Source organism: Hippoglossus stenolepis, chromosome 10 (assembly GCF_022539355.2).
Source record: "Hippoglossus stenolepis isolate QCI-W04-F060 chromosome 10, HSTE1.2, whole genome shotgun sequence".
Lineage (NCBI taxonomy): Eukaryota > Metazoa > Chordata > Actinopteri > Pleuronectiformes > Pleuronectidae > Hippoglossus > Hippoglossus stenolepis.
In genome coordinates, this window is record NC_061492.1 from 13,034,576 (window position 1) to 13,059,176 (window position 24,601).

At 42.4% G+C, this 24,601-nt stretch overlaps 4 protein-coding genes across 5 annotated transcripts in view; 2 read left to right on the forward strand and 2 right to left on the reverse strand.

The window, feature by feature from the left end:
• Positions 1 to 861: 861 nt before the first annotated feature.
• Positions 862 to 3,872, reverse strand: chmp3 (charged multivesicular body protein 3). Its single transcript, XM_035168170.2, has 6 exons — positions 3,697 to 3,872; positions 3,115 to 3,175; positions 2,513 to 2,692; positions 2,310 to 2,431; positions 2,037 to 2,151; positions 862 to 1,893 (listed from the first exon to the last, which is right to left on the reverse strand). The coding sequence occupies exons 1-6, from the start codon at positions 3,739 to 3,741 to the stop codon at positions 1,754 to 1,756; spliced, it is 663 nt and encodes a 220-aa protein (XP_035024061.1). The 5' UTR covers positions 3,742 to 3,872; the 3' UTR covers positions 862 to 1,753.
• hspa4l (heat shock protein 4 like) lies at positions 3,203 to 13,322 on the forward strand. 2 transcript variants are annotated; one of them, XM_035168163.2, is made up of 20 exons: positions 3,203 to 3,348; positions 4,985 to 5,152; positions 6,352 to 6,409; positions 6,554 to 6,694; positions 6,858 to 6,980; positions 7,065 to 7,164; positions 7,705 to 7,838; positions 7,930 to 8,174; positions 8,274 to 8,350; positions 8,437 to 8,588; positions 8,683 to 8,789; positions 8,949 to 9,082; positions 9,475 to 9,671; positions 9,885 to 9,959; positions 10,267 to 10,410; positions 11,124 to 11,249; positions 11,342 to 11,449; positions 11,578 to 11,697; positions 12,221 to 12,382; positions 12,477 to 13,322. In XM_035168163.2, exons 2-20 carry the CDS (start codon positions 5,046 to 5,048, stop codon positions 12,663 to 12,665), a joined length of 2,499 nt encoding a protein of 832 aa, XP_035024054.1. In that variant the 5' UTR covers positions 3,203 to 3,348; positions 4,985 to 5,045; the 3' UTR covers positions 12,666 to 13,322. The 2 variants fall into 2 exon arrangements, with proteins under 2 accessions (XP_035024054.1, XP_035024053.1); XM_035168162.2 differs by lacking the exon at positions 3,203 to 3,348 and adding an exon at positions 4,738 to 4,877.
• A 1,284-nt stretch (positions 13,323 to 14,606) lies between these two features.
• On the forward strand, positions 14,607 to 21,456 carry plk4 (polo-like kinase 4 (Drosophila)). The gene is made up of 15 exons (XM_035168161.1): positions 14,607 to 14,797; positions 15,709 to 15,804; positions 16,097 to 16,192; positions 16,656 to 16,770; positions 16,879 to 17,851; positions 17,934 to 18,025; positions 18,525 to 18,859; positions 18,968 to 19,072; positions 19,236 to 19,338; positions 19,432 to 19,581; positions 19,675 to 19,903; positions 19,993 to 20,095; positions 20,487 to 20,624; positions 20,720 to 20,826; positions 21,049 to 21,456. Exons 1-15 carry the CDS (start codon positions 14,768 to 14,770, stop codon positions 21,158 to 21,160), a joined length of 2,784 nt encoding a protein of 927 aa, XP_035024052.1. The 5' UTR covers positions 14,607 to 14,767; the 3' UTR covers positions 21,161 to 21,456.
• A 236-nt stretch (positions 21,457 to 21,692) lies between these two features.
• itpk1b (inositol-tetrakisphosphate 1-kinase b) overlaps positions 21,693 to 24,601 on the reverse strand; it is a 31,114-nt gene continuing 28,205 nt past the window's right edge. Inside the window, exon 11 of the mRNA XM_035168165.2 lies at positions 21,693 to 24,358. Within this exon, the coding sequence (XP_035024056.1) occupies positions 24,039 to 24,358 (320 nt within the window). The 3' untranslated portion in view covers positions 21,693 to 24,038. The remainder of the gene's footprint in view (positions 24,359 to 24,601) is intronic.

Consider the following 24,601-nt stretch of genomic DNA (forward strand, 5'->3'; position numbering starts at 1 on the left):
TAAAGTGGTTCCATGTAAAGAAAGTTTATTAAATGTCCATTTCTTTTATCACTTGGTGTTATTGAATAAATACATTGCATTTGAACCTTACACCACTGAATTTACACAGTGACTTAAAGTTCAAACTCTCTTTTGTGAGTGTCATGAAATCTAATCCAAGTCGAGGGTGTCGACAGAAATCGGAACCAAAATGTTCAGCCATGAGATTTGGCCTGGCCTAGATATGTCTCTCCCTGTGGTCACTAACCTGTGGACAGCTGCACCAGTTAGAGCTACAGTAACTTCTCACTGTCCAGCCTGTGGCCTACATACTGGAGCCCGACAGCAGAGGCAAGGTTTTGTTACAGTACAACAAAAAGCCACCGAGGGAGGGCTGTGGCTGGTCGAAATCGAATCCTTTTGTTAGCATTAAAGCCGAGGGAATGGCTTCAAAACAAGGGTGACCCAAAATGCACGACCAAAAAAAATGTATATTCATTCCTTCTTTAAAATATTGTGAAATATTCTCATCATATTACAGCTTAAATATAGAAAAAAAAGAGAAATGTTTTTCACACATTTTTTTAGCAACTGATTATTGCAGGATAGCAGTCAGGGGACGGTGGATGACGTCATTTAACTTGTTCCCGATCGTACGGTTTGGTTTCACAGCTGCTGAGCTCTGGGCTGAGATTGAAAGTGTCCATGCAGTACAGTTTTTAACCTGCTGAGTGAGCTATTGCAAACCAGCAGGTTCAGATTTCCCTAACAGACCTAATAGCTAGCATTTATTGTGATGCTGAGGGGCTGACTTTGAAAAAAAGTTAGTATGATCAACACTGGGATTAGAATAGATGTAATACATTCTCCTTGTTGGCAAACTTTGTTATTTAAAGTTTATTTCCGTATTTTTTTCCTCATTCACATAGAAAAATTATACACACAATATTTCCACGATACATACGATTCTGCACTGACCAACTTTTCCATTTCCTCTGCCTCTTCCTGCTGAGAAGGAACTCAACCATGACAGGAAGTCAAAACATTTAACACGCAGAATGTTAATGCAAAGAATGGGTTAGGGCAATGTGCGTGCATTTTTCTGACAAGTGTATTTTCACATGTATGACCACATATAGAATAGACACCTTTAGACTGTACAGAAAATAAAGCAATCATAGGAGAAATCCACCCTTTGTCGATAGTGTTTCAGACATTTCAGGCTAAGCACTCGTAAATAGAACAGCTGTTGCTTACAAACCAAAAGCTAAGAGATAAGAACTACTGCTGAATAATGATCCAGGATGTAATTCATGTGCAGGATGGATTCATCAGAAATTATTCAATTATTTGTTTGGATCATAAACACCCAAGTCCTCCACCAACAGTCCATAACTCAGGACGGGAGAAGAATATGATGAAGCACTGTAGGCACAGCAGGCTTTTCATACTTACATTATATACACTTTCTTAAACCTTCTGTTTGACTTTGGATAATAAAGACTTACCAAGGAGTTTCACCTTGATGATAAAAAACAAAACAAAAAAGCAAACACACCTTTTCTTCTAGCAGAACAAATGTTCTATAAAAAACAACTTTTTTAAGTTATTAACTTCCAAAGCACAAAGTTAATCCCAACTGATTATGTGAATTGTAATAATAGTTATAATACGAAGCACAGAGGATGCTCAGCACTGTAAACCCTACACCAGAGTTCTCTCCGTCCTTTATGGAGTGAGTAAACTGACTTGAATGCATCAGTTACAGTTCACCTTAGCTCCTCAGAGCTGCCAATCTTGACTGCATCTCTTCAATGTCCTCCTCCGATTCTTCATCGGAGGCCGCAGTGGCTCCTGCAGGCTCCATTTCAGGCAGGGCATCGACGACTTTGCTCGGTGCTTTACCAAGGGCACCTAGCACAGCAAATACAGATATGACACAGCTTTCAGTGTTATTAATCTGCAGTATAATTTTACCTGTGGTTCAGAAGCTAGATACCAAAACTTTATTGTAGAACAGGGAAACAAAGACGTGCTGTTTAAACAAATATTTGTACCTGCTGTGATCTCAAAGAGGATCTTGTCCACTTCCTCCTCTGCTTCCTCCTCCATCTCCTCCCCATCCTCCATGCTCTCAAATGTGTCTTCCAGCATTTCCTCAATGATTCCAGCCTGAAATATCAACACGAGTACACGATAAGATGGTTTGCCAACTTTTTCCGTTGTAAGACAGAAAGTTTTGTTAGTGATCCGAGTCAGCTGCAGAGTTAAACGTCTCGTTGTAACTTGACTGTAAACATGATCTATGTATGTTGGATGCTGCCGCCGACCTTCATCATCTCCTTTGACAGCTCCCTCATTGTGGCCTGGATCTCTGGGACTTTGATGAGATTCTGCATTGCTTTCATGACCTCTGTGCTCTTCTGCAGGGCCCCAGCTACACGCAGTAAAGCTAGAAATGCAGAAATACACATAAAGTTGACAATGTGGACTTAAAGATGAAAAAACATAGCTGCTGTACTCTGAAACTCACCAAGCTGATTCTTCATACTGAGCATCACAGAGTTCATGTGGGCTTTGGAGGCGTAAAGTTTTGTGACAGCCCGTTTTGACTGGATCATCTCCTTTGCGAGGACCACACACACATCCCTCTGACCCTTCTTGGCAGCATCTTTGATAGATCTTTTAACTTTTTCTTCCTCCCTTTGAATATCTGAAAGAAAAGGGGATGTCAGTACATACAAGACAAACAAATTATTGTGATTAACGATTAAGTCATTGACTGCAGGGAGAATTCATTCATTTGTTCATTATTCAGCAAATCTGAGTAATGAGTCAATACTTCATGTATAAAAATTATCAATACTTTTCACTAAGCAATACTAAATTAACATCTTTATGGACAGTAAAGTAATTCAGTAGGTCTCTGGTCAAATCTGTGTGTTTCATTAAAGTGCCCCCCCTCTTCTTTTAGCTTATAACAATTGGAAATGAATTATGTATGTAATTCATGTCATTGCTTCGAGATAATTAATTGAAACTGAGTCAAAGTAGATGTATAAACTGGTGATAATATCTATATTTATATTTACTGCTGTTCTGTGGTGGTGGCTTCAAATATGGACTGTATCTTACCTCGAATCTGTCTGTCAATCACTCTCATTTCCTTCCTGATTTTCTGAGACCATTCAGTGATCTGAAATGACACACAGTGTTATTACAGGCTGTATTAGTGTGACCTCATCAGATACTGTATGTTTGTAATGATCGCCTCAACATAAGTTTTAACACTCAACTAAAACGACGATGAAGATGATCCCTGCTAAAGTGCAACACAGCACGAGGCCAGCCCGGGCGAGACAAATCAGGGTTTGTTTACACTGGCTGTCAGTAGACTTGTGCTAGCTTACATGCTAACCAGCTAGCTCTCAACACACACACCAAAATAGCACAAATATCTCGGATGATAGCGGATATAAACAAGCATATAACCTTTAATACATTAGTGACGATGTAACCGGACGTGTCAGGGATTGTTGGGTCATTTCTAACGGGCATATCGTCTCACATTCAATTAGCGAAAGTAGCAACAGTTTGAACGAAGCTGACATAAAGTGACAGCTAACGCTAGCAAGGCTAGCTAAAGGCTAATCGTTTTTCCCTTTCTAAGGAGGAAACTCTGAAAGACAGTGGTGGCCCTCAGCTGTCAGCACTCACCAGGTCTTTGGGTGGTTTCTCCGTTGATCTGCCGAACAGTCCCATGGTGGCTATCGGGTAAAATGCCGAGCTAAGCTACCTGACTAAAACTAGCAAGTTAGCTCAGTTTGTTAGACTGCCACTTCCTGTTCTCAGGCCCGTGAGGCTGCGTCCCAACATGAAGGAGCAGCATCCTGAGCGAGGAAACAAGGGTTCAAGTCAGGGCCTGTGCTTAAGATGTCACTTTAGGGGAGTGTTGTCTGATTTCACTTTCATGCACAGATGAATAAATGAATGTCGATTGGTGTGATCTTATGGTGGAAAAGTGGAGCTAAAGTGAACTGCTGGCGTGAATTAACATAAGATAAGATAGGACAAGATAAGATAAGATAGACTTGATTAATCTCAAGGGAAATTCTTGTTCCATCTTTAGATATATATAATATAATAAGATTATATAGTAATAGTACAATATACAAGAGATTAGGCCTACAACATACTACAACAATTGAATATTAAGTATAAAAGAATATAATTGAAAATACAATAAGTTATGTGAGGCAATAATCTAATACTAAACTAAACTGGCAATAGAAAGTAGTAATGTCAATGGGATTAAGTACTATGGGAGTAATATTGAACATAATATGATGCTAAACGTGGTAATATTGCACATGAACAGTAATATTGCATATTAATATGTATTATTGCACATTGCATGTTTTTTTTCTAACGTTTTAAGAATCGGTCACCATTTACTCCAATTGTATTCAATTTGACTGAAACGCTGTTTACCCCTGAAACTCCAAAAGTGTTTTGTTGACTCAAACACTTCACCCACCCCTCTATGACATAATGTTGAGTAGACAATGAGTGAATTTTCATTCCTCTCTGAACTATCCCTTTAAACAAGGGGGGAAAACGTGCCTTTATTACCTGTGACGTATTCCCCTATTAAGGTGGATGGGGGTTCTAGATTCTTCCGTCATCGGTTGGCTGTCGCACCAATCACGTAAGGGCGATGGGTGCGATGCAGCCAATCAGATGCGCTCGCGGGCGGGCTCCGGCAGCATCGGTGTGGTGGAGCCGCTGGGTGACGTAGAGGCCGCGGAGCAGAGGGAGAATCCGCCCTGCGCATCACCGCCACCCGGGAGCAACTCTCTACGAGTTGGCTATAAACAGCCGGACTTACATAACAGCGAGTAATTCAGCGAGCGCACTCTCCGCCAGCTGCCTCGCATATATTTCCCAAAAAGCAGAGGAGGAACGGACGGACACATTAAGTATACATATATATTTGTCCCCATAGGTGTCAAGTGCGGTCGTTGCGTGGCGTAACTTGGAAGAGCTGAACCCAAAGAGCGCTCGACATGTCAGTGGTCGGCATTGATGTGGGCTTCCAGAACTGTTACATCGCCGTGGCGCGGAGCGGCGGCATTGAAACCATTGCCAACGACTACAGTGACAGATGCACGCCGTAAGTATATTGACGGACATCCTCTTCATCTTCATCATCGCTGTGTGTCGCGGGCTGGATGAGAGTTTGTTACGCAACGCGTGCGTCTGGAGGCGCACTGGCTGAGCGCTGGAGGCCGCAGGGGGCATGACGGTGGTGATGGTGATGAGGCCTGTGACTCCTGGTTTATTCACCGTCACAGCAGGTTACTGCGGGTCAACATGTCGCTTTGAGAGACGAGCCTCTCTCTCTCTCTCTCTCTCTCTCTCTCTCTCTCTCTCTCTGACATGTCCCCTTCAGTGCGCGTCAAGTTGACCCCGATCAGCAACTCAAAGAAGACATGTTATCCAGATTATTTTGCATTTACTGGATATCCTAGAATAAATGAAATAGGTTGACACGGAAATTGTAAGGCCTTAAAAAAAAAAAACACACACACATCCATGCTGCCCTTCAGGACCAGCTCGTGCAGGAATGAAATCCACACATCATGATAGTGGCGTGGCTTTATTTATTTATTGAGGATGCAATGAATCCTCTTATGTCATAATACAGACACATTTCTGCCACGGAAGGTAGTTTTTTTGCTGCAGCATCCTGAAAACAGGGATCCATAGTGAAGGGGGATGAGCCTTTAAATGATGAGGGATATTGTTGTGGCAAGGTGAAACTAGGGAGTGACTTGTCACTGCCAGCAAAGGTGAAATAAATCCCTACACACCCCCCATGTGAACAGACACATTCATCTTTGTCAGTATCGCAGTGATCACCTTAGCACCGCACGTGCCTATTGTTTTTTCTGTATATATTGTTGTTTTATGTCCGATTTGTTGTTATGTCCAAAGGCACCAACCACACCAAGGCAATTTCCTGTATATGTAAATATACTTGGCAATAAAAAGAATTCTGATTCTAATTCTGATTCTGATTAGTGTTTGTCTGCTGAGAGTCTAATGAGACCAGGAGGCCTCTTAGTAATTTATTTTCTGCACAGGATGAGCTTTCTTTGGGAGGCGAGCTGTTCCGTCTCACTGCCCTAGTTTTGTGGCTCTCCCTCAGACTCCCCTTGCGATATTTCCCAGCTCGAACTCGGCCCCTCATCACCCGACGTCTGTCTGTCACAGTTCTGCTTCGTCACATCTGCCACATCTGTTGCAGTAACAGGATTATTTCTGTTGTAGCGTCCCTAATTCGCTGATGTGTGTTTGTCTTTCATCAAGGGCTTGTGTGTCTTTGGCCTCCAAAAACCGCATGATTGGAAATGCAGCAAAGAGTCAAGTAAGATCATCCATTTGTTTTTGTCTTATCTGTGTAATAACATCAACATTACACAATGAAACGATAAGACACACTGTCGCTAACGCTCTTATAATTCACATTTACAGAGGAACTACTATGACTACTTCTATTTTCTTATTGCAGATTATCACAAACTTCAAAAATACAGTCCATGGCTTCAAAAAGTTCCACGGCAGAGCATTTGATGACCAGTTTGTTCAAGCGGAAAAACCCAAACTGCCTTACAGCTTACATAAACTGGCCAATGGAAACACTGGAATTAAGGTGAAGCACTGCACAAACTTCTAGCACCCTCAGTTTCTCCCTGACTCTGATCATTTTGCGCTGTCATCGCAAACCTTTTGTCATTTTAATTCAGCCACGATGCTGACCATGATGAGTGAGTGGGATTCACTGATGTCTACAGATGTCTTCATTGTGTTTGCAGGTGCGTTATTTGGACGAGGACAAAGTGTTCACCGTCGAGCAGATCACAGGGATGCTGCTCTCCAAGCTGCGGGAGACGTCAGAGAGCGCCCTGAAGAAGCCCGTGGTGGACTGTGTCATCTCTGTGAGTGATGGAAGACAGAAAACCGTCGACGTTAATTCACTTTGTGGTTCAGTGACACACATTGATTGGTGCTCTGCCTCATAGGTCCCAAGTTTCTTCACGGACGCAGAAAGACGGTCGGTGTTTGATGCATCCCAGATCGCAGGGCTGAACTGTTTACGGTTAATTAATGACACCACTGCAGGTCAGTGCTCCTGGATGAATTGTAACAGTGATGTTTCAGGAAAGGCTGCACAAGACTAAGATGTAAGGCGTCTCAGTTTTTGTGTTTAAAGGAGACATAATATAGTTTCTCAGTTTATCTTGTCTGGCACGGCCCCTAACAAAACCAGGGAAAGCGAGAGTAGAAACCGACATCTCCTACATGTGCCGGAAGCGGTTGACCAATCACAGCAGAGCGGGCCAGCTGGCCAATCAGAGCAGACTGGGCTTCATTGGGAGGGGGGCCTCAGAGAGACAGGAGCTTAAACCATGGGTTTCAGACAGAGGCTGAAAAGAGGAGCTGCAGCAATGGACAGTATATGAAGAAAGTGACGTGTTTTCTGAACATTTGAGCATGTTAAACTTTTAAGTAATATCCCAAATAAAGATTATGGACCTGAATATTAGCTTAATATGTCTCATTTAAGTTTTTAGACGGTACCAACCTCTGCTGATGTCATATCTTAATAGTAAAATCTCAGCACTTTACGTATTAAATAAAAACACTGTTTCTTTGGAGCAGTGGCTTTGGCCTATGGGATCTACAAACAGGACCTTCCTAATCCAGAAGAGCGGCCTAGAAATGTGGTGTTTGTGGACATGGGACATTCATCATTCCAGGTCTCAGTCACAGCCTTCAACAAAGGCAAACTCAAGGTTAGCATTCAAGCTTTTCCCACCTTGATCTATCAATCCATCCACACCAGCGCCTTTAAACTCCAAGCTCATTGTCAGTCTGGTCCCTCAGGTCCTTGCCACGGCGTTCGACCCGTACCTCGGTGGGCGTTGCTGTGACGAGGTGCTGGTAGATTACTTCTGCGAGGAGTTTAAGGGGAAGTACAAACTCAACGTGAGGGACAACCCGAGGGCTCTGCTGCGGCTGCACCAGGAGTGCGAGAAGCTGAAGAAGCTCATGAGTGCCAACTCCTCCGACCTGCCTCTTAACATAGAGTGCTTCATGAATGACATTGATGTTTCTAGCAGGATGAACAGGTACAAATGTGTTTAGATTGTTTTCTTCTTAATGCTCATATCACCATTGTGCGAAATTTTGCAACGTAATGTTTTTTTTCCTCTATTTGTATCCTACAGGGGCCATTTTGAAGACATGTGTGCTCAATATCTGATGAGGGTAGATATGCCACTGAAAGCAGCGCTTGAACAATCAAGTATGCCTTTAAACATTTTAAATGTATTCGTCTGAATAACATATAAATGAAGAATCTACTAAAGCCCTGTCTGTGTTTCGTGGCAGAGCTAAGCCGAGATGACATCTATGCAGTGGAGCTAGTTGGAGGAGCCACGAGAATCCCGGCGATCAAGGAGCGGATCGGAAAGTTTTTCGGCAAAGACATCAGCACCACGCTCAACGCAGACGAAGCTGTAGCAAGAGGCTGCGCACTTCAGGTATGACTCTTCACTCACATGGATTGCTAATGTTTTGCTTCGGTGTACTATAATGCAGTAAATGTGTGTCTGTGTGTGCGACGTGTGGGTGTAGTGCGCAATCTTGTCTCCAGCCTTTAAGGTGCGCGAATTCTCCATCACTGATGTGGTTCCCTTCCCCATCACTCTTCGCTGGAAATCACCAACAGAGGATGGACTTGGGTAAAGACATTTTAAGCCATATGAGACAATATGTTTTAATGTTGTGATTAAGCGGTGTACTTACTAAATCAAGCTACAGCAACCAGCGTGAAGATACATTCTGTGCCGACTGTGTTGACCTTCAGTCTGACTTTTCTCTCTCTCTTGCTGCATTTACAGCGACTGTGAGGTGTTCAGTAAGAATCATGCTGCTCCGTTTTCCAAAGTAATCACCTTCCACAAGAAGGAGCCCTTTGACCTTGAAGCCTTCTACAGCAGCCCTGCAGAGCTCCCGTACCCAGACCAGAGGATAGGTACGGCATGGATCCCATTCTGCGCTCTGAAAGATACAAATTATTGTTAGGGATCCACTTCTTAGTCCAGATTCACAGATTTTAGGGTTTAAAACTATGAATATATGTAGCTTTTACATCAAGGAGAGTGGTGCATTTGTTCTTGGAAGTTGTTTTGGATAGGGGGGCATTGTGGCTGAGTCCCTGTGGGAATCTACAACCTAGATGGTAATTAGGAATAAAGCACAGATGGCTCCTGTCTGTGTGAACATGTGTGTGAAGGGTGTGTACTCTCAGGTGGATTATCAGTTAATACCACCAACTGCCTTCTACCTGCCTGTTCAGGGGAATATATAGATGATCACAGCTCTTAAAAAAAAACAACACTTGTTTGTTTTCTTTCCATCCATCAGGATGTTTCTCAGTACAGAATGTGGTTCCACAGCCAGACGGAGACAGTTCTAAAGTGAAGGTCAAAGTGCGCGTCAACGTCCACGGCATCTTCAGTGTGTCGAGCGCCTCTCTGATCGAGAAGCAGAAAGGAGAGGGAGAGGACATGCAAATTGACTCGGAGCCAATGGTGCAGAATGAAGGCCGAGCAGAGGAGCAGGTAAAGGGATTTTATTTTGTCCCCGCTGCTTAAGTGAGGGCAAAGCCAGGCAGTCAGCCCCCCAGTTTGATTCACAGTGAAATAGTCTCTTCCTTGCCTTGACATCGAATCATTTGCCATCATTTGTTTCCATTCCTTCTTTTGAGAAAACGATTTAAATACTACAAGTAACCAGGCTTGAATAAAAGCAGCTGAATGTGTGTTGTGTCTCAGACCAAAATGCAGGTGGACCAGGAAGGTCAGAGCCAGGGGGATCAACAGAACGATGAAAATAGTTCCAGCAGTAAGGTCAGTGGAGCTTGAACTTTGGTTTGCGCTTCTATTTTTTTTTAAGACAATACAAGTATCCTGTGTTTTTACAAAATGTGTCTCGTGCTTACATTTTTAAAAACCAGATTTGACAATTGAATGAAGTGATGCAGTCCTACAAAAAATCTTCACAAAAATCTTTAAAAAAAATGTAAATACTGCAAATCAATGTATTTTTTCTTACATTAAATCACGCTAGTTTGTTTGAAAAATGAAAAATATGCTGTAGGTTAAGTTATATTAGGCTTGTGGCTAAAAGGTCTGGTTTTATTGGTTTCTGATCCAGGAGGGTTCCTCTGGGGAAAAGCAGGACCCAGCAGCCGGGGGAAGTAAGCCCAAAGCCAAAGTGAAGAGTGTTGATCTTCCCATCGCAGCCAACAACATTCGACAGCTCGACAGTGACGTTCTTAATAACTTTGTGGAGTATGAGGTAAGAGCTCCCGATGGCCTTGGGAGAAGCGGAGCCGTGGTCGGATTTAAATGCTGATGACCTGAACACTAATGGACAAAGTGGGGTTAAAACTTGATATGTGCTGTGTTGGCCTATTGTGATCTGACTCGTCAAATTGCCATTATTTTTTTCTGAGCACTATTTGTTTAAAGAAGGACCCACAGTTCAGTGATCACTAATTGGTTTAATCTTTTTTATATTGGAATAGCTTGCTCCACATTTTTGCCCTCTGCTAATAAATCTGTGGAATAAGGTTCTCCTAACTAAATGTTTAAGATAAGGGAGCTTTAGGTCTGTGTCTTTAGTCCACATGCAGGTCATGTCTTAATATTTGATTTTATCACTTGTCTTAATGGCAGATTTGGAGATAAGATTTTTTTTAATCGCAGCCACTCGTGACTTTCTGGAAGCCAAAATCATTTTCTTAAAACCACTTAAAATCTAAGTCGGTGCATCAATCTCTGCTTATTTATTAGTGAAAACAAAATGCATATATTACAAATCTATAACCTTTTTATTAATCGGTATCCTGGTATAAACTAGAACACACTTTGTCAGAAAGGTGTTAATTAAACTCTGAGATCTGTTTTGATGGCACTGTTTGTGAATGTGAATTTATATTTTGTTATTTCTTTGATGTTACCAGACCTTATACTTTGGCCATTGTGTGTTTGTGTGTTCTTTCCTTACAGCGTCAGATGATTGTTCAGGACAAACTGGTGAAAGAGCGGAATGATGCCAAAAATGCAGTGGAGGAGTACGTATACGATCTGCGGGACAAACTGTGTGGGGTGTATGAAAAGTATATCACTGAGGAGGTAGGTGCTGCTTTCTTACGTACGTTCATAATATTGGTCACCCTGATGTAGTAAAGTAAATGATGTTGTATATGTTTGAACCTCACTAACAGGACAGTAACCGTCTGACACTGATGCTGGAGGACACAGAGAACTGGCTGTATGAGGACGGAGAGGATCAACCCAAACAAGTCTATGAGGAGAAGCTTGAGGCACTCAAGGTTTGTTTGTATTTCTTCCAAGAAAATGTCTGTTTTCAACTTCAGATATGAACTCACTCGGACATATTGAGGCATTTGAAAGGTTTTTAAGTTTTTTAAGTGACATTAACCACCAAGTATTTTTGCAGAGGTTGGGTGAACCCATTCAGGATCGGCATAGAGAGCAAGAGGACAGACCCAGGGCTTTTGAGGAGCTGGGAAAGAAGCTGCAGCTCTACATGAAGTTTGTGGATTCATATAAGCAGAAGGTAAATTATTGTTTTTCTCATGATACACTGTCCTGTAATAAAAAATACAATGTTTAAAAATGAGACAAGTTGTTTTCTCAAAGTGTCACAGTACAAATGGGTCTCAGATATTGAATACACTGCTCTGTGTCGCTCTTTCTATCTGACTTTGTGTAGCTCAAATGCTTTTTTTAATGTTTCTGTGACACTGTCACTTTTAGTTTCATTGATAGAACCAATCTTAATTCATTTATGATTTATTTATTATTTATAATGTTTTAGCAATTAATAAATAAAGCATAAATAAAAAAGCACTTCCTCTCCTAACATCTTTAACACCCTAACAGGCCTAAGTAGCTCTTATTTCAGCACACTTCACCTGATATCCCACATGTTATCTTATTGAATACTTTAGGTACTTACACTTCCAGCTCTCTCTGAAGCCTTAGTGTCTTACCCCAGTTCATGGCCGCTTCTACCAAATGAACAAAATGTAAATGTCAAGACCTATAAAATAATTTTCATGTCACAATCTCTTTCCCAGGATGAGCGCTATCAACACTTGAGTGCAGAGGAAATGAGCTCCGTGGAGAAGTGTGTGAATGAAAGGATGGGCTGGATGAACAGCAAGATGAATTCACAGAGCAAACTCACTATAACTCAAGATCCCGTCGTTAAAGTAGCAGACATCATTGCCAAAATACAGGTATTTGAATTAATTATTTCTTCCCATAGAAGTGATGAGATCTGCCGATTTTTATAACCTTTTGCCAACAACCCTCTGCACTTGCACTCACCAGGAACTGGATGACGTATGTAACCCAGTGATCAACAGGCCAAAGCCCTGCGTGGAGGAGGCCCCTGAGGTCAACGACCAAAACAGTGGTGCTCATAACGGCCCGACCGCCAAACAAGGAGCAGAGGGGAAGGCAGACGCAAAGGGAAGCCAGCAGACAAAGCCTGGCACGAAAGAGATGGAGGTGGACTAAGATCTGTGTCTGAGACTGAGACTCGGCCTCCATCACTGCATTTACCGCCACTGACCATTTAGACAGTAGAAACATCGATACCTGGGACCATACTTCAAACCTCACCAGCCACTTTGTGGATTCGTTTTTTGTGCCCCTCATTGGACCTTTTGAGGTTTTTCTTCTCAACCTTTCATCCTCATGTGTGACAATGGTGTGCTTTATTCTCTTACTTAATAAATCAAAGAATGATGCAATAGATTAAACTCTGATCCTGACGTAAAAACTGTTTCCTCTGTACCGTACAGCAAGGTGCGCTTTGCATTCCATGTGTCTCATAAATGTCGAGTATCAGCAGTTAATCCTCTCACTCATAAGAGAAACAGTCAGCTCTGTGCAATCAGTTACTATTGAGGAAATATTAGTATGTATGCAATAATACAAATTATATATATTTGTATTCAATGAGTTTGAAATGATGTTCATGTTTAGAGACTGTAAATAGTATTTTAGTAAATAAAAGCAGCCAGCATGTACATAAAGAACATAGTCCTAGAATTAACAACAGCAATGCTTGACACATCAAATATCTTTAGTAAATGATTGGTTGGCTTTTTCTTTTTCTTGCTTTTTCTATTAGGTTTAAAGATGGATAAAATAAATACATTTAATCTCAAAGTGACAACATTTCTTTACACTTAAAAATATTTGATTTTCAGCAGATGAACCTGAAAGTAATTTGCTGAGTCTTTATTGTATCATTAGTCAGAGTCATGGGATGAGGTAAGGACAACTCACTGTTGAGGTTACATACTGAGATTTGTTGAAAAAACAATTAAGAAGGACACTGGTTGGCTAATGGCCTCTGAAACTGAAAGAATTACATGCAACAAAGAACTACAGGTATTTGAGGGTACAGACCTGCATGTCACTATTTACCAGTCAGCTGGTAAAATGAAACTTGAAGGCATCATGTATGTGGATCCTCATGTTTAAAATTAAATAAATACAACAAGAAAAAAATCATGATAAAAACAGACATGTTTAACGTAGGTAGGACATTATGAAGTTGTTCCAGTTGTTTTATTTCACTATACGATTTTTTGCCATTACTCTCACTTCATAAAGACAAACACTTCTGAGCCAGTTATGTGTGTGACTGAGAATTAGTACTAATATCAAGTCAATTTATTTATTTGATTTGATTGAAAGAATATTAACCAAATATTTTCAAGGTCATATTTCAAGCAGAAAGCCCAAACATTCTGGTTTCAGTTCCTTGAACATCAAGATTTTTTTAAATTGTACATCATTATAAATAAAATATCTTGGATTTCTGACTGTTGGATGGATGCAAAAAGCAACAAATAGACCTTGGACTCTGGGATTTATAATAATAATAATAATATAATATGATATAATAATTTTTTTTTTCTATGCAGCACCTTTCATACATAATATGCAGCTCAAAGTGCTTTACAATAAAAGACATGAAATAAGATAGATCTGTAAAAACACGTAAGCAATATATCAACGACTTAGGCTAAAATGTATTAAAGCAAGATCATAGAAATAGATCTTGAGTTGTTTATTTTATCTATCTACTAAGCTCAGTACTTATTTCATTATATATTCTTTTCTTATTTAATTTTAAAGACTGTGACTATCCTAAGAGAATGAGAGCACAACCTGTTTACATGTGGAAACTTGTGGAATCTAACCCTGAAAGCACAGACCTGACTACATGTATTATACACACATGCAATACACATGTACAACTCTACAAATACAAAACGAAAAGCGCAACTAACCTGAGACAACAGGTATAAAACTGACTTTACAGATCATTCCGTGTAGATTCACTCGTCCACGTGTGGAGCCCTTTTCAAGGGGGCGTGGCACACTCCGCTTGTTGTCGTGCAACGTAAAGTCTTGTGACGTCAGCACGGCAGTAACGGGCGGATATATTCAAAATGGAAGAAGTGCCAAAGTTTTGGAGGGGAACGGGGGATCTACGTTTCTCTGCCCCGTGAGGACCCGTGCACCGGCCGTCCATGAGCTCCCCGCACCGAGGAACTATAGGACAAACCCCGCATGAAGCCGCGAGGCGATAAACAGGCGCCATGAGTGTTTCTATCGGAGAAAAGATCGAGGTGAGTTCTTTGTTTGGCTAGCGAGCTAACTTCCGACAGGCGCAGCTAGCTCGAGTTAAATGTACGTCTGCAGCTTATGCTGGCGGTTTAAACAGCTCGCTGGTCTGCAGTTAAAGGCTGTTTGCTGCTACTTAATAACGCTAAATGCTTAATACATTAAAGTTGAATGTATTGCACTCATCACTATTCGCTAATGTGATGCAAAGACCATTTAACTTGCGAATAACGTTGGCATTGTATTAACCTACGTTTAAGCGTGTTTGGCTGCCGGGGTTTCCTGTGTGAAAAGTGGAAAACTGACACGTTTAATTAAACATTAGCTGTTTATATTATTATTATTATTACTAGTGTTGTTGTTGGTAGAGTTCTCTGCAGCCTCGGTGGGGTCTGGGTGTGTCATCGTGTCCCCACGCTGCTCTCTTGGGACAAACAGTCTTCCTCCTCCTCCTCCTCACAGCATCAGTTTGGTTGATGTCGCCTGGAAACGGCTACAAGTGGCCCCGGCGAGCGGGAGGAGAGCCGGGATAATTGAAGGTTGTGGTTGGGCCATATGGCAGCGTCAGGTGTTTGACAGTTAACGTTTGTTGTGGGAGGATTTCTCCGATGCCAGCTCTTGGGGTTGCCCTCGGACTGTCTGCCTCCTCTCCTGTACACCCAGCATGTCGCAGGCGAGAGGGACGATGTTTGATCAAGTCGTTCACTGTCTCTTTCAAAACCTTCCTGGGGACATGCGGACCAGCAGGGAGGAAGAGCAGTGGTTGTCTTATGCTCAGGAGCTCAGGATCGAGGTATCATGGTTTAAAAAAAAGATTCTGCTTGTATTGGGAACTAAACCTAGATGATTTCTAACCTAAACTTTACAATTGATCATTTGTAGATCTTAATGTTTATTCCTCTGTCTTTTTCTACAGGACTTTAAGGTCCTCACCCTCCTCGGGAAAGGCTCCTTTGCATGTGTGTACCGGGCAAAATCGGTAAAAACGGGTCTGGAGGTTGCCATCAAAACGGTAAGAATCCTTCCCTCGCTGTTTACGTCTTTGTCAGTGATGGGAGGTAATTATAGCTTCTCCTGTCAGTTGAAGCGTGAACTGGAACTGTTGGATTTCTAGACCTTAAGTCGCCTCCCATGGGACCCTCGTGATCCCTCGCCTCCTCTTGGCTGAGGTCTGAAGAGTTCAATGTCTTTGTGGGCGACAGATTGACGATCGGCCACCTGAACTAACCACCGTGCTCCCATTTTATACGTTGATCCTGTGAGTGGCAGGTGTGTAATTATGTGTCCGTTGCTCCCGTCTGCAGATTGACAAAAAAGCGATGCAGAAGGCCGGTATGGTCCAGCGTGTGACAAACGAGGTGGAGATTCACTGCCGATTGAAACACCCTTCAATACTCGAGGTAACGTTTGCAAAGCTCATGTTACAGTGGATCGTAATCACGGCACAAAAAGTCTCGTATATATTTTCTTTGTGACATTAATTCTAAGATTTTCCTCTCTGTAAAACTTGCTTCAGTTAAAGGCAAAGTAATTCAAACCCGTACATTTACAGTGTGCAGCATGTCATCTGTGTTTGAGTCTGGGTATTGGCTTTGTCTGGTTGTTGCCATGGTTATTTATTGTGTTCAGTGTTTTAGTCACTCTTCCAATTTCATCTTCTTAATTTTAGGGCTGGTTATCGTTATACCTTTAACTATTAACCATTGTTTAGACACTGTTTTTTTTTTTTTTTTCCAGTATTCCCACATTTTTTCTGCACCACATCACTACAATATTTCAGACTGAAATCCAGTCATTTTTTTGTCTTCTCATTTTGACATGATGATAAATACAGTATTATTTATATCATATCTTTTATTTTAGCTCTACAACTACTTTGAGGACAGCAACTATGTGTACTTGGTGTTGGAGATGTGCCACAATGGAGAGATGACTCGGTACCTTAGAGAGCACAAGACGCCTTTCTCTGAGGATGAAGGTCAGGCACAATAACTTAACTTTCAAGATTAATAATGAATTAAGTTGCAGTAAATGCTCTGTTTTGTGAGCTGCCTGTCTCTGAATGTTTTGTTTTTTTGTTCCACAGCGAGACATTTGATGCATCAAATAGTGAAAGGTATGCTGTATTTACATACTCACGGCATCTTGCATCGAGATCTGACCTTGTCCAACCTTCTGCTGTCCAGCAACATGAACATTAAGATAGCAGACTTTGGTCTGGCGACTCAGCTCAAGCTCCCGAATGAAAAGCACTTCACCATGTGTGGAACCCCCAACTACATCTCCCCAGAGGTGGCCACTCACAGCGCTCATGGTTTGGAATCAGATGTCTGGTCACTGGGCTGCATGTTCTACGCCTTCCTGATGGGGCGCCCTCCATTTGACACGGACACAGTCAAGCACACCTTGTCCAAAGTGGTTCTTGGTGAATATGAGATGCCAAGTCATATTTCTCTAGAGGCTCAGGATCTGATCCATCAGCTGCTCCAGAGGGACCCCAACCAGCGGCCCAGCCTCTCTGCAGTGCTGGACCACCCGTTCATGACCCACAGCCTGCTGGTCAGGACCAAGGAGCTGGTGCTGGGGGATGAAGGATCCATGGACAGCGGTATCGCCACCATCTCCCCAGCTTGCACCTCCTCCACCTCAGCCGGCAGCCGCCTCCAGAGGAGAACCAGGCACATGATTGGCCCTGCCCTGCCTAATCGCATGATGCCCATTCCAAACCTGCAACGCCAACCCGTCAGCGCCTGCTATGAGGACGGAGACCAGTGGCATATGCAGCATCCGGCAGACCGATTTCATAGAGAGGGCAGGAGCAGGGCCTTCCCTGGTGGAGAGGGCGGACAGCCTCATTCTCGATACCTGAGGAGGGCTCATTCCTCAGATCGCTCTGGCTCTTGTTCATCAGGACAGGGGTCAAGTCATGAGCTGGAGAGATGCCACTCAGAGGACACCCTGACTGTTGTTAGAAGACCAGTCTTCTCCATGCCCTCCACCCAACATCCATTTTCAGAACATGGAAGACTCCCATCTCCTCCAGTCAAACAATTAGCAAAGTAAGACTTCTCTCCATTCATCTTCTAATAGTTTTTCACATGTAACATGACACTAACGGATTTCATTTTGACTGTTTTTCAGTTCTGGGTATTCGTTATCCACACAGACGGCACATCCACCAAGCCTGCAATTTCAGGACCTGGAGGGAGTCACCAACTGGCTCAATAATGATGGTAAATTAGATGTTGTTTTTTTAAACTTTTTGATCACCAGTGAATGTGACAGATTTCCGATTTATTGCTTCAGCCTTATGAGTGAGCTAATTTCATTTCAACACTTTTAGTAACTAGAAGGACACTCGTCCTTTCTCACCATGTTTTAGGAAGTGGGAAAAAAATCCTGGATTTTGAGATTATCGGGATTAGATCCAAAATTTACCAGCTTCTTCTTTGGATCCATGCCCCACCGCTCCATAATGAATGGAGTAGTTTATGAGTAATCCTACAGACAGACATATGGCAATGAAAACATAACCTCGTTGGCGGAGCTAACAAACGTCTATATATGAAATCATCTTTAGCTGTTAGTGGATTTAATCTGAAGCACAGAGACTTGTCCAGTCACCCTTTGAACCCAAAGGGGTTTAAAATGATGAATGAACAATTAAACTCTCTTAAAAACAATAAAATCCACCAGTTTAAGCAAGTCTTAACCAATATTTTCTCATCTCAGGCTCTGGGCAGAGGCCAGCAGACGGCAGCACTCACAGTAGCAGCAGCAGCAGAGGACCTTTAGGGGTTCACAACTCCTGGTCAGATAAGCCCATGGGCCGAGGTGTGAATCCACACCACAGCCACAACCATCTGCACCACCAGCTGTCCTCCAACCCTGATTCATACAAAGAGAATATACCTGGAGCAGAGTTCCAGCCTCTTCACGGCAGAGAGTTAAAACCTCCTTCAGCCAAACCCAGCACAGATAAGGAGAAGAAAACGCTGAGAGACATAATCCTGCCTCTGTGTGCGGCCAGGCTGAAGCCTATCAGACAGAAGACCAAAAATGCTGTTGTAAGATATTGCTTCTTATGTTTAAAAAAAAAAAAAATCTGTTAATATTCACTGTGTGAACAGGCATTTTCTTTAAGTCTAAATCATGTTTTCTTGTGTTTCATACAGGTGAGCATCATGGACACAGGTGAAGTGTGTATGGAGTTGTTAAAGAACCACTGTGGTCAAGAGAGAGTGAAAGAAGTCCTCCGGATCTCCTGCGATGGTTCAATGGTGAGCTCACGATGTGGCACTCTGAATATCACTCAGTAATTTATTGTAGATTTTCTGTTAGAGGGAAGATATCATAGTAGCACATTAACATTTTGGGATAATACTTTCTGTATTATAATAATCACTTTTGTGATTGGCGCCTTATTATTTTGGTCTCATGTAGGTGACCATATACCAGCCTAACAATGGAAAGGGTTTTCCTGTGCTTGACTGCCCCCCCGCTCCTCCAGAAGACATTCTGATTTGTAGCTATGACGATCTTCCAGGTATTTTAATGGACACTTCACACTCAATAACATCAACTAGTGTAAAAATAGAGGTGATATGGTATTTAATATCTTTGTTTTTCTTTCTGATAGAAAAATACTGGAAGAAATACCAATACGCCTCCAAGTTTGTGCAGCTTGTGAAATCCAAGACTCCTAAAGTGACGCTTTACACCAAGTACGCTAAGGTCATGCTGATGGAGAACACTCCCAGCGCAGACCTGGAGGTTTGCTTTTTTGACGGTGAGTTAATGTGTGTGTTGAAACATGTGATCTGACGGAGGGAGAAGACGCACTGAGCTAATGAATAACGCTTCATAAACATGTGGCCTCCAGGAGCAAAGACCCACAAGACGTCAGAGCTGGTGCGAGTTGTGGAGAAGAGTGGGAAGTCGTACACAGTGAAGGGCGAGGTGGGTCTGAGCGGCCTGAGCCCAGAGAGCAGGCTCTACGTGGAGCTGTCGGACGAGGGCCACAGCATGTGTCTGTCACTAGAGGCCGCCATCACCGCAGAGGAGCAGCACAGCACCAAGAACGTCCCTTTCTTCCCCATAACCATCGGCAGGTGAGAGGAGGATTCTGTCCATTGTACGCTCCATGTTTTTTCAGTTTTCCTCATCTTGTGTGATGTTTGATTTATGTTATTCTTCGTAGGAGACCTGCAAACCCAGACTCCCCGTGCTTGTCGACCCTGCACCCCCACCCGGTGCCCCATGATTCAGCTTCACCTCCTCATCCTCCACAGATAACTCCTTCAGTGAGTGTTTCAACCTCACACTGTAGATGTATGAACATATTAAATGGTTTAGATGCTTTAACAGTTAGAGCGCAACCGATAGAAATAAGCAGATATGAGCCTTTCATAGAAATATCTGCATTTAGGTTTACCTGATTTGTTTGTTTTTTATTGGTTGTATTTGTGTTTTCTTTTTAATTTCCTTTTCAAAGGTGTTTGACAGCAACATCTTAAGAATCATTGCTAAATAATTTTTGATATCAGCCCATATATTGGCGTTGGATATTTATATCTCTTAATATTGATTACGGCCACATTTTGGCCCCCCAAAAATCGGTCGGACTTTGACAGTCATACTGGTCGACAGCTTCACTGCGATATTTCCTAATATGTTTTTAATTTGTATTTTCAGATGATGTCATACGATGGGTCAGATTTCACCACAGCCAGCATGAGTAAGAAAAGCTCCCCTGTGCGACAGGACCTGGTGCAAAGCACAGGAAAAGTGGTGAAGTCAATATTTGTGCCAAATGTTGGATGGGCATCTCAGGTAATAATTTAATAAATGAACCCATTATTCAATGATCTGCAAATAAAATCTTTCTGTGATTTAGAGAGCGGTTCTCTTGGTTTCTGTCTCTGCAGCTGACGAGTGGAGAGGTGTGGGTTCAGTTCAACAACGGCTCTCAGCTGGTGGTTCAGGCTGGAGTTTCCTGCATCACCTACACGTCTCCAGAGGGGAAGATCACCAGGTATGAAACGTGCTTGTGTGTTTATCAGCTTTATTAATAAAACACTGGCGGCTGGGATTCAGCCGATTAAGTAATGAGTGTTAAAGAGAATTTCTTAAACTGGGAGACTTACTGGTAAGATGCAGTAGCTAATGAAGGATTGTTGATACATGTTTGTTCTTCAGTTCTTATGTTTACACAACATCTTCACCTTAATCTGAGACGCATCTGTTGTCTCCACAGGTATAAAGAGAACGAAAAGTTGCCGGAGCACGTCAAGGAGAAGCTTCACTGTCTCTCCACCATCCTCGGACTGTTGGCGAACCCGACTGCACTTCACCTCCACCCTCAGTAACATTTGGTGATTTTACAAACCAACAACATCCCGGCAGCTGAGCCCTGAACTGAAAGTAGCATTAGAAACCTTTACACTGTCATTTGTCTGGCCTTCCTGTAAATATATCTGTGTTTTTTTACTTGTACAGAGGACTGAGATTATGAAAATATATTTTTAATAGAAAAATTTTGTATGCAGTCAATTGGCCTTCTTGTAAAAGTGTATGTGTTTGTCTTTTTCTTTCTTATGTCTGTCTTCAATCCTATGAAATGTTAGATTCAGAAATGCTGAAGCAATAAACATCTGGAGGCTGAGTGGTGAATGGCATCAGTTTACTCTTTGCACTTAATGAAAGAATGTTTGATAAAAAGAAATTAAAGTATTAAGAGCTACGTTATGGTTTCAGTAATATACAATTTATAACTAAGAACCAGAGCAACTTAATATAAATGGAAAATATTAATGAAATGTGGTTTCACTCAGAAATAACACTGGACACAACATTTCCTCACAAGTTACTAAGAGAGCAGAGCTGAAGGAAACAGCCAGATGAGGTTTCATATGTTTATTTTGCCCTGTTGTTTTGGCCATTTAATTAAAAAAAGGTCACAAAATTGTGGATTCCTCTCAATTACAGAACTGATACAAAACAACATACTGTACGGATGTAAGCCTAGGCATATATACACGTACTGTACAAGACACCCAAGAAGTAAACATTCAGGTGGAAATCTGGAGAAGGATGACACGTCCGTGGTGTGGAAATAATCAAGGTTCGGATTAACCATTACTACGATTTATTTCCCAGTTAGAAGCACATTTAGGAACACAAGATAGGACAGAGTATAGTGATGTACACAGATAATCAGCCTTTTCTGATCTGAGCAGGAACGCATCCGCACCTTTGCCCCTTAGTTGTAGGTGAGGACACACCTAGATGACGGGGCGGAACGGAATGCGAAACTTTCCCCTGAACCTGTTACAATACCTCAACATCCACACTCACACTGTGGGAGGGGGATTCAAACCAGATACTAAGCGGGTTGTCTCACGAGATGATGCCTAAACTACCTCCAGGATGTCACCGGTATTCTTTTGTCCCAGAGAGGAGCTGGTGAGATGGCTGCAGTGACACTTATTATTTACGACATTTCTCTCGGATACCGATGGGAGCGGGAATAAAATCAGCGAGGATGAGCTCTCTGGGACAAGAGAAGAAGAAGAAGCAGGCTCAGGGGGGGACGCAGTAATCTGCATCAGCACTGAAGGGTTGACGCTTGTTCCCACTAGATGCTAGAGGGACACGGCGCCGGCAACCACGAGCTCCTCCGTCCCTTCACGACAACCACATCCAGCGTTTTACTATCCTAGTAAATGGCCACTGTTTGTTCAAAAACATCACATGCTTTCATTTAATTTATATAAAACATTTTTTTCCCCATAAAATCTCAATAAAATAAAGTTGCTCTTAGTAGATGTAAGGACAAAGATATTAACAAAATTGAAGTAAAAAAATCTCACAGTGAACACTGGGAACAAGAGCTGGACCTCCTCCCACCACATCCCCTCCTAATGATTTTTAATATGCGACAATATGAGTACAGCAGCTGGACCAGAAGACACGTCGGAGTAGAACGCTTGAAGCAAATGAACCAGATGAACTGAGGGAGGACTGCATTTTGTAATAAGTGCGGTTAGAGTGGGATTAAAACTGAGACAATACAGCTGAAGAAACTCCTCTTGAGAATGATAAGACCTGATTTCAACACATTTTACTTTACTGGAGTAATTGATTCGACAGCAGGTCTGTTGATAGGTCAGTGAGCCTCAGGTGAGTAGTTTTTACTCACTTTACAGGTAAAAGCACTGACGACACGCTGACAGTCTAGTTAAGGAGACGACAAAACCATGAAGCGATGTGAGAGATCTCACAAGATCCCTCTGGAATTTGGAAGAAATCACGGAATTCTCTGAAAACATCCACAAAACACAACAAAAAAAGGAATGTGATCCTCGTCTTTCGGCACAGGAGCGACTAACGTGCGACCTGACGTACAGTAAAACTCAATGAGCCATAAATGCAATGACAATCATTAAAAAAAAAAAGACAACAGAACTTGGTCAGGCGGTGATGGAGATTCAGTTTTTTTGTCTTTTCTAACCTTTGAAATTGATGTTTTTCTGAAAGTCTGCTTGAACACTTGAATTCAATTTGATGGCACTATGAAAAGTAAACAGCTTACCTGTTTGTTAATGTCTAACAAAACCCCAAACTGCCATGTCATTCATATTCACACTCATCGTGTCCCCTGACGTCGCTTGGCCACAGTCACATAGCAGCAGCCCGGGATCTGTAGTGTTCAAATGCCCAGTCACCTCTCCTCACCCTCACTCTGTGCAGACGAGTCAGTGGTATTGACCAGAATACAAACACACACATCACTGGCACGGTCTGTCGCAGTGTTAGCGTACCTGTGTGTGCACGTGAGATACGAGGGGTCATACATTGCACATTTAGTGGCACATCCTGAATCGGCCATTTTCCCATTAGCTACCTCATCTGGACCCTTTCGTTACAGAGAACTCACACAAGAGAGAAACATAAAATCAGCGATTAGGCGAAAAAAGTTCCCAAAAGTTCACATTACAGTACTGTTAAGTCTCATTAGACAAAACGCAAAATACAAAAAGGCAGAGAGAAAAAAGGTTTACAGCCAATCACCATCGTTTTCAATAACTATATAGGAAAAGGTTTGTTTGATTAGATATATTATCATCATTATCATCATCATTAACATCATAATTATTATGATTATTATTCATTATTATTGTCACCATTGTCATCCGTTTTTTTTTTTGTTCAGGGGTCAAACGGAGCGGGGGGGCGGGGGATCAGTCACTGAGAGGAAGCCTTGGTAGCTATCGTGGAGACACAGTGCTGCTGGAAGTTGGGGGACATCGCCGAGTTGCAGCCCAGTCTCTGACGCGGGCCCTTCAGGCCCCCGTCGCCCTCCACGATCCAGGGGCTGCCGCCGGCGTCTTTACCCAGCATGCTGCAGCAGCCCTGGGCGGGCGGGACGGCGTTGGGTACCGTGGTGCTCACCGGCAGGCCCTTGGGTTGCTCGCTGGCGGGAGCGAAGTCAGGGTTGTGGCTCTGCAGCACGCTGCTGATGTGGTTCAGGAGGTGAGTAAAAAACTCTGGGACGCCCTCATAACCTGAAAACACATACATAAACACATGGTTCATAAATCCTGCCTCCTACATGTTAGAGGAGGGAACATGGCCCAAACTAAAAAGTCAAAGTACGTGTTACATTTCTCAAAGGTGGTTTCTGTCATTTTAGGTGGATCTTGTTTATTGAAGTGCTCATTAACCCACTTACCCTAAGTTTGGTTTTAGTTTCTCATTTGATGCTTTCAAATAGGGTGAAATGTCAGGACTTACAGCTGAGACTTGTG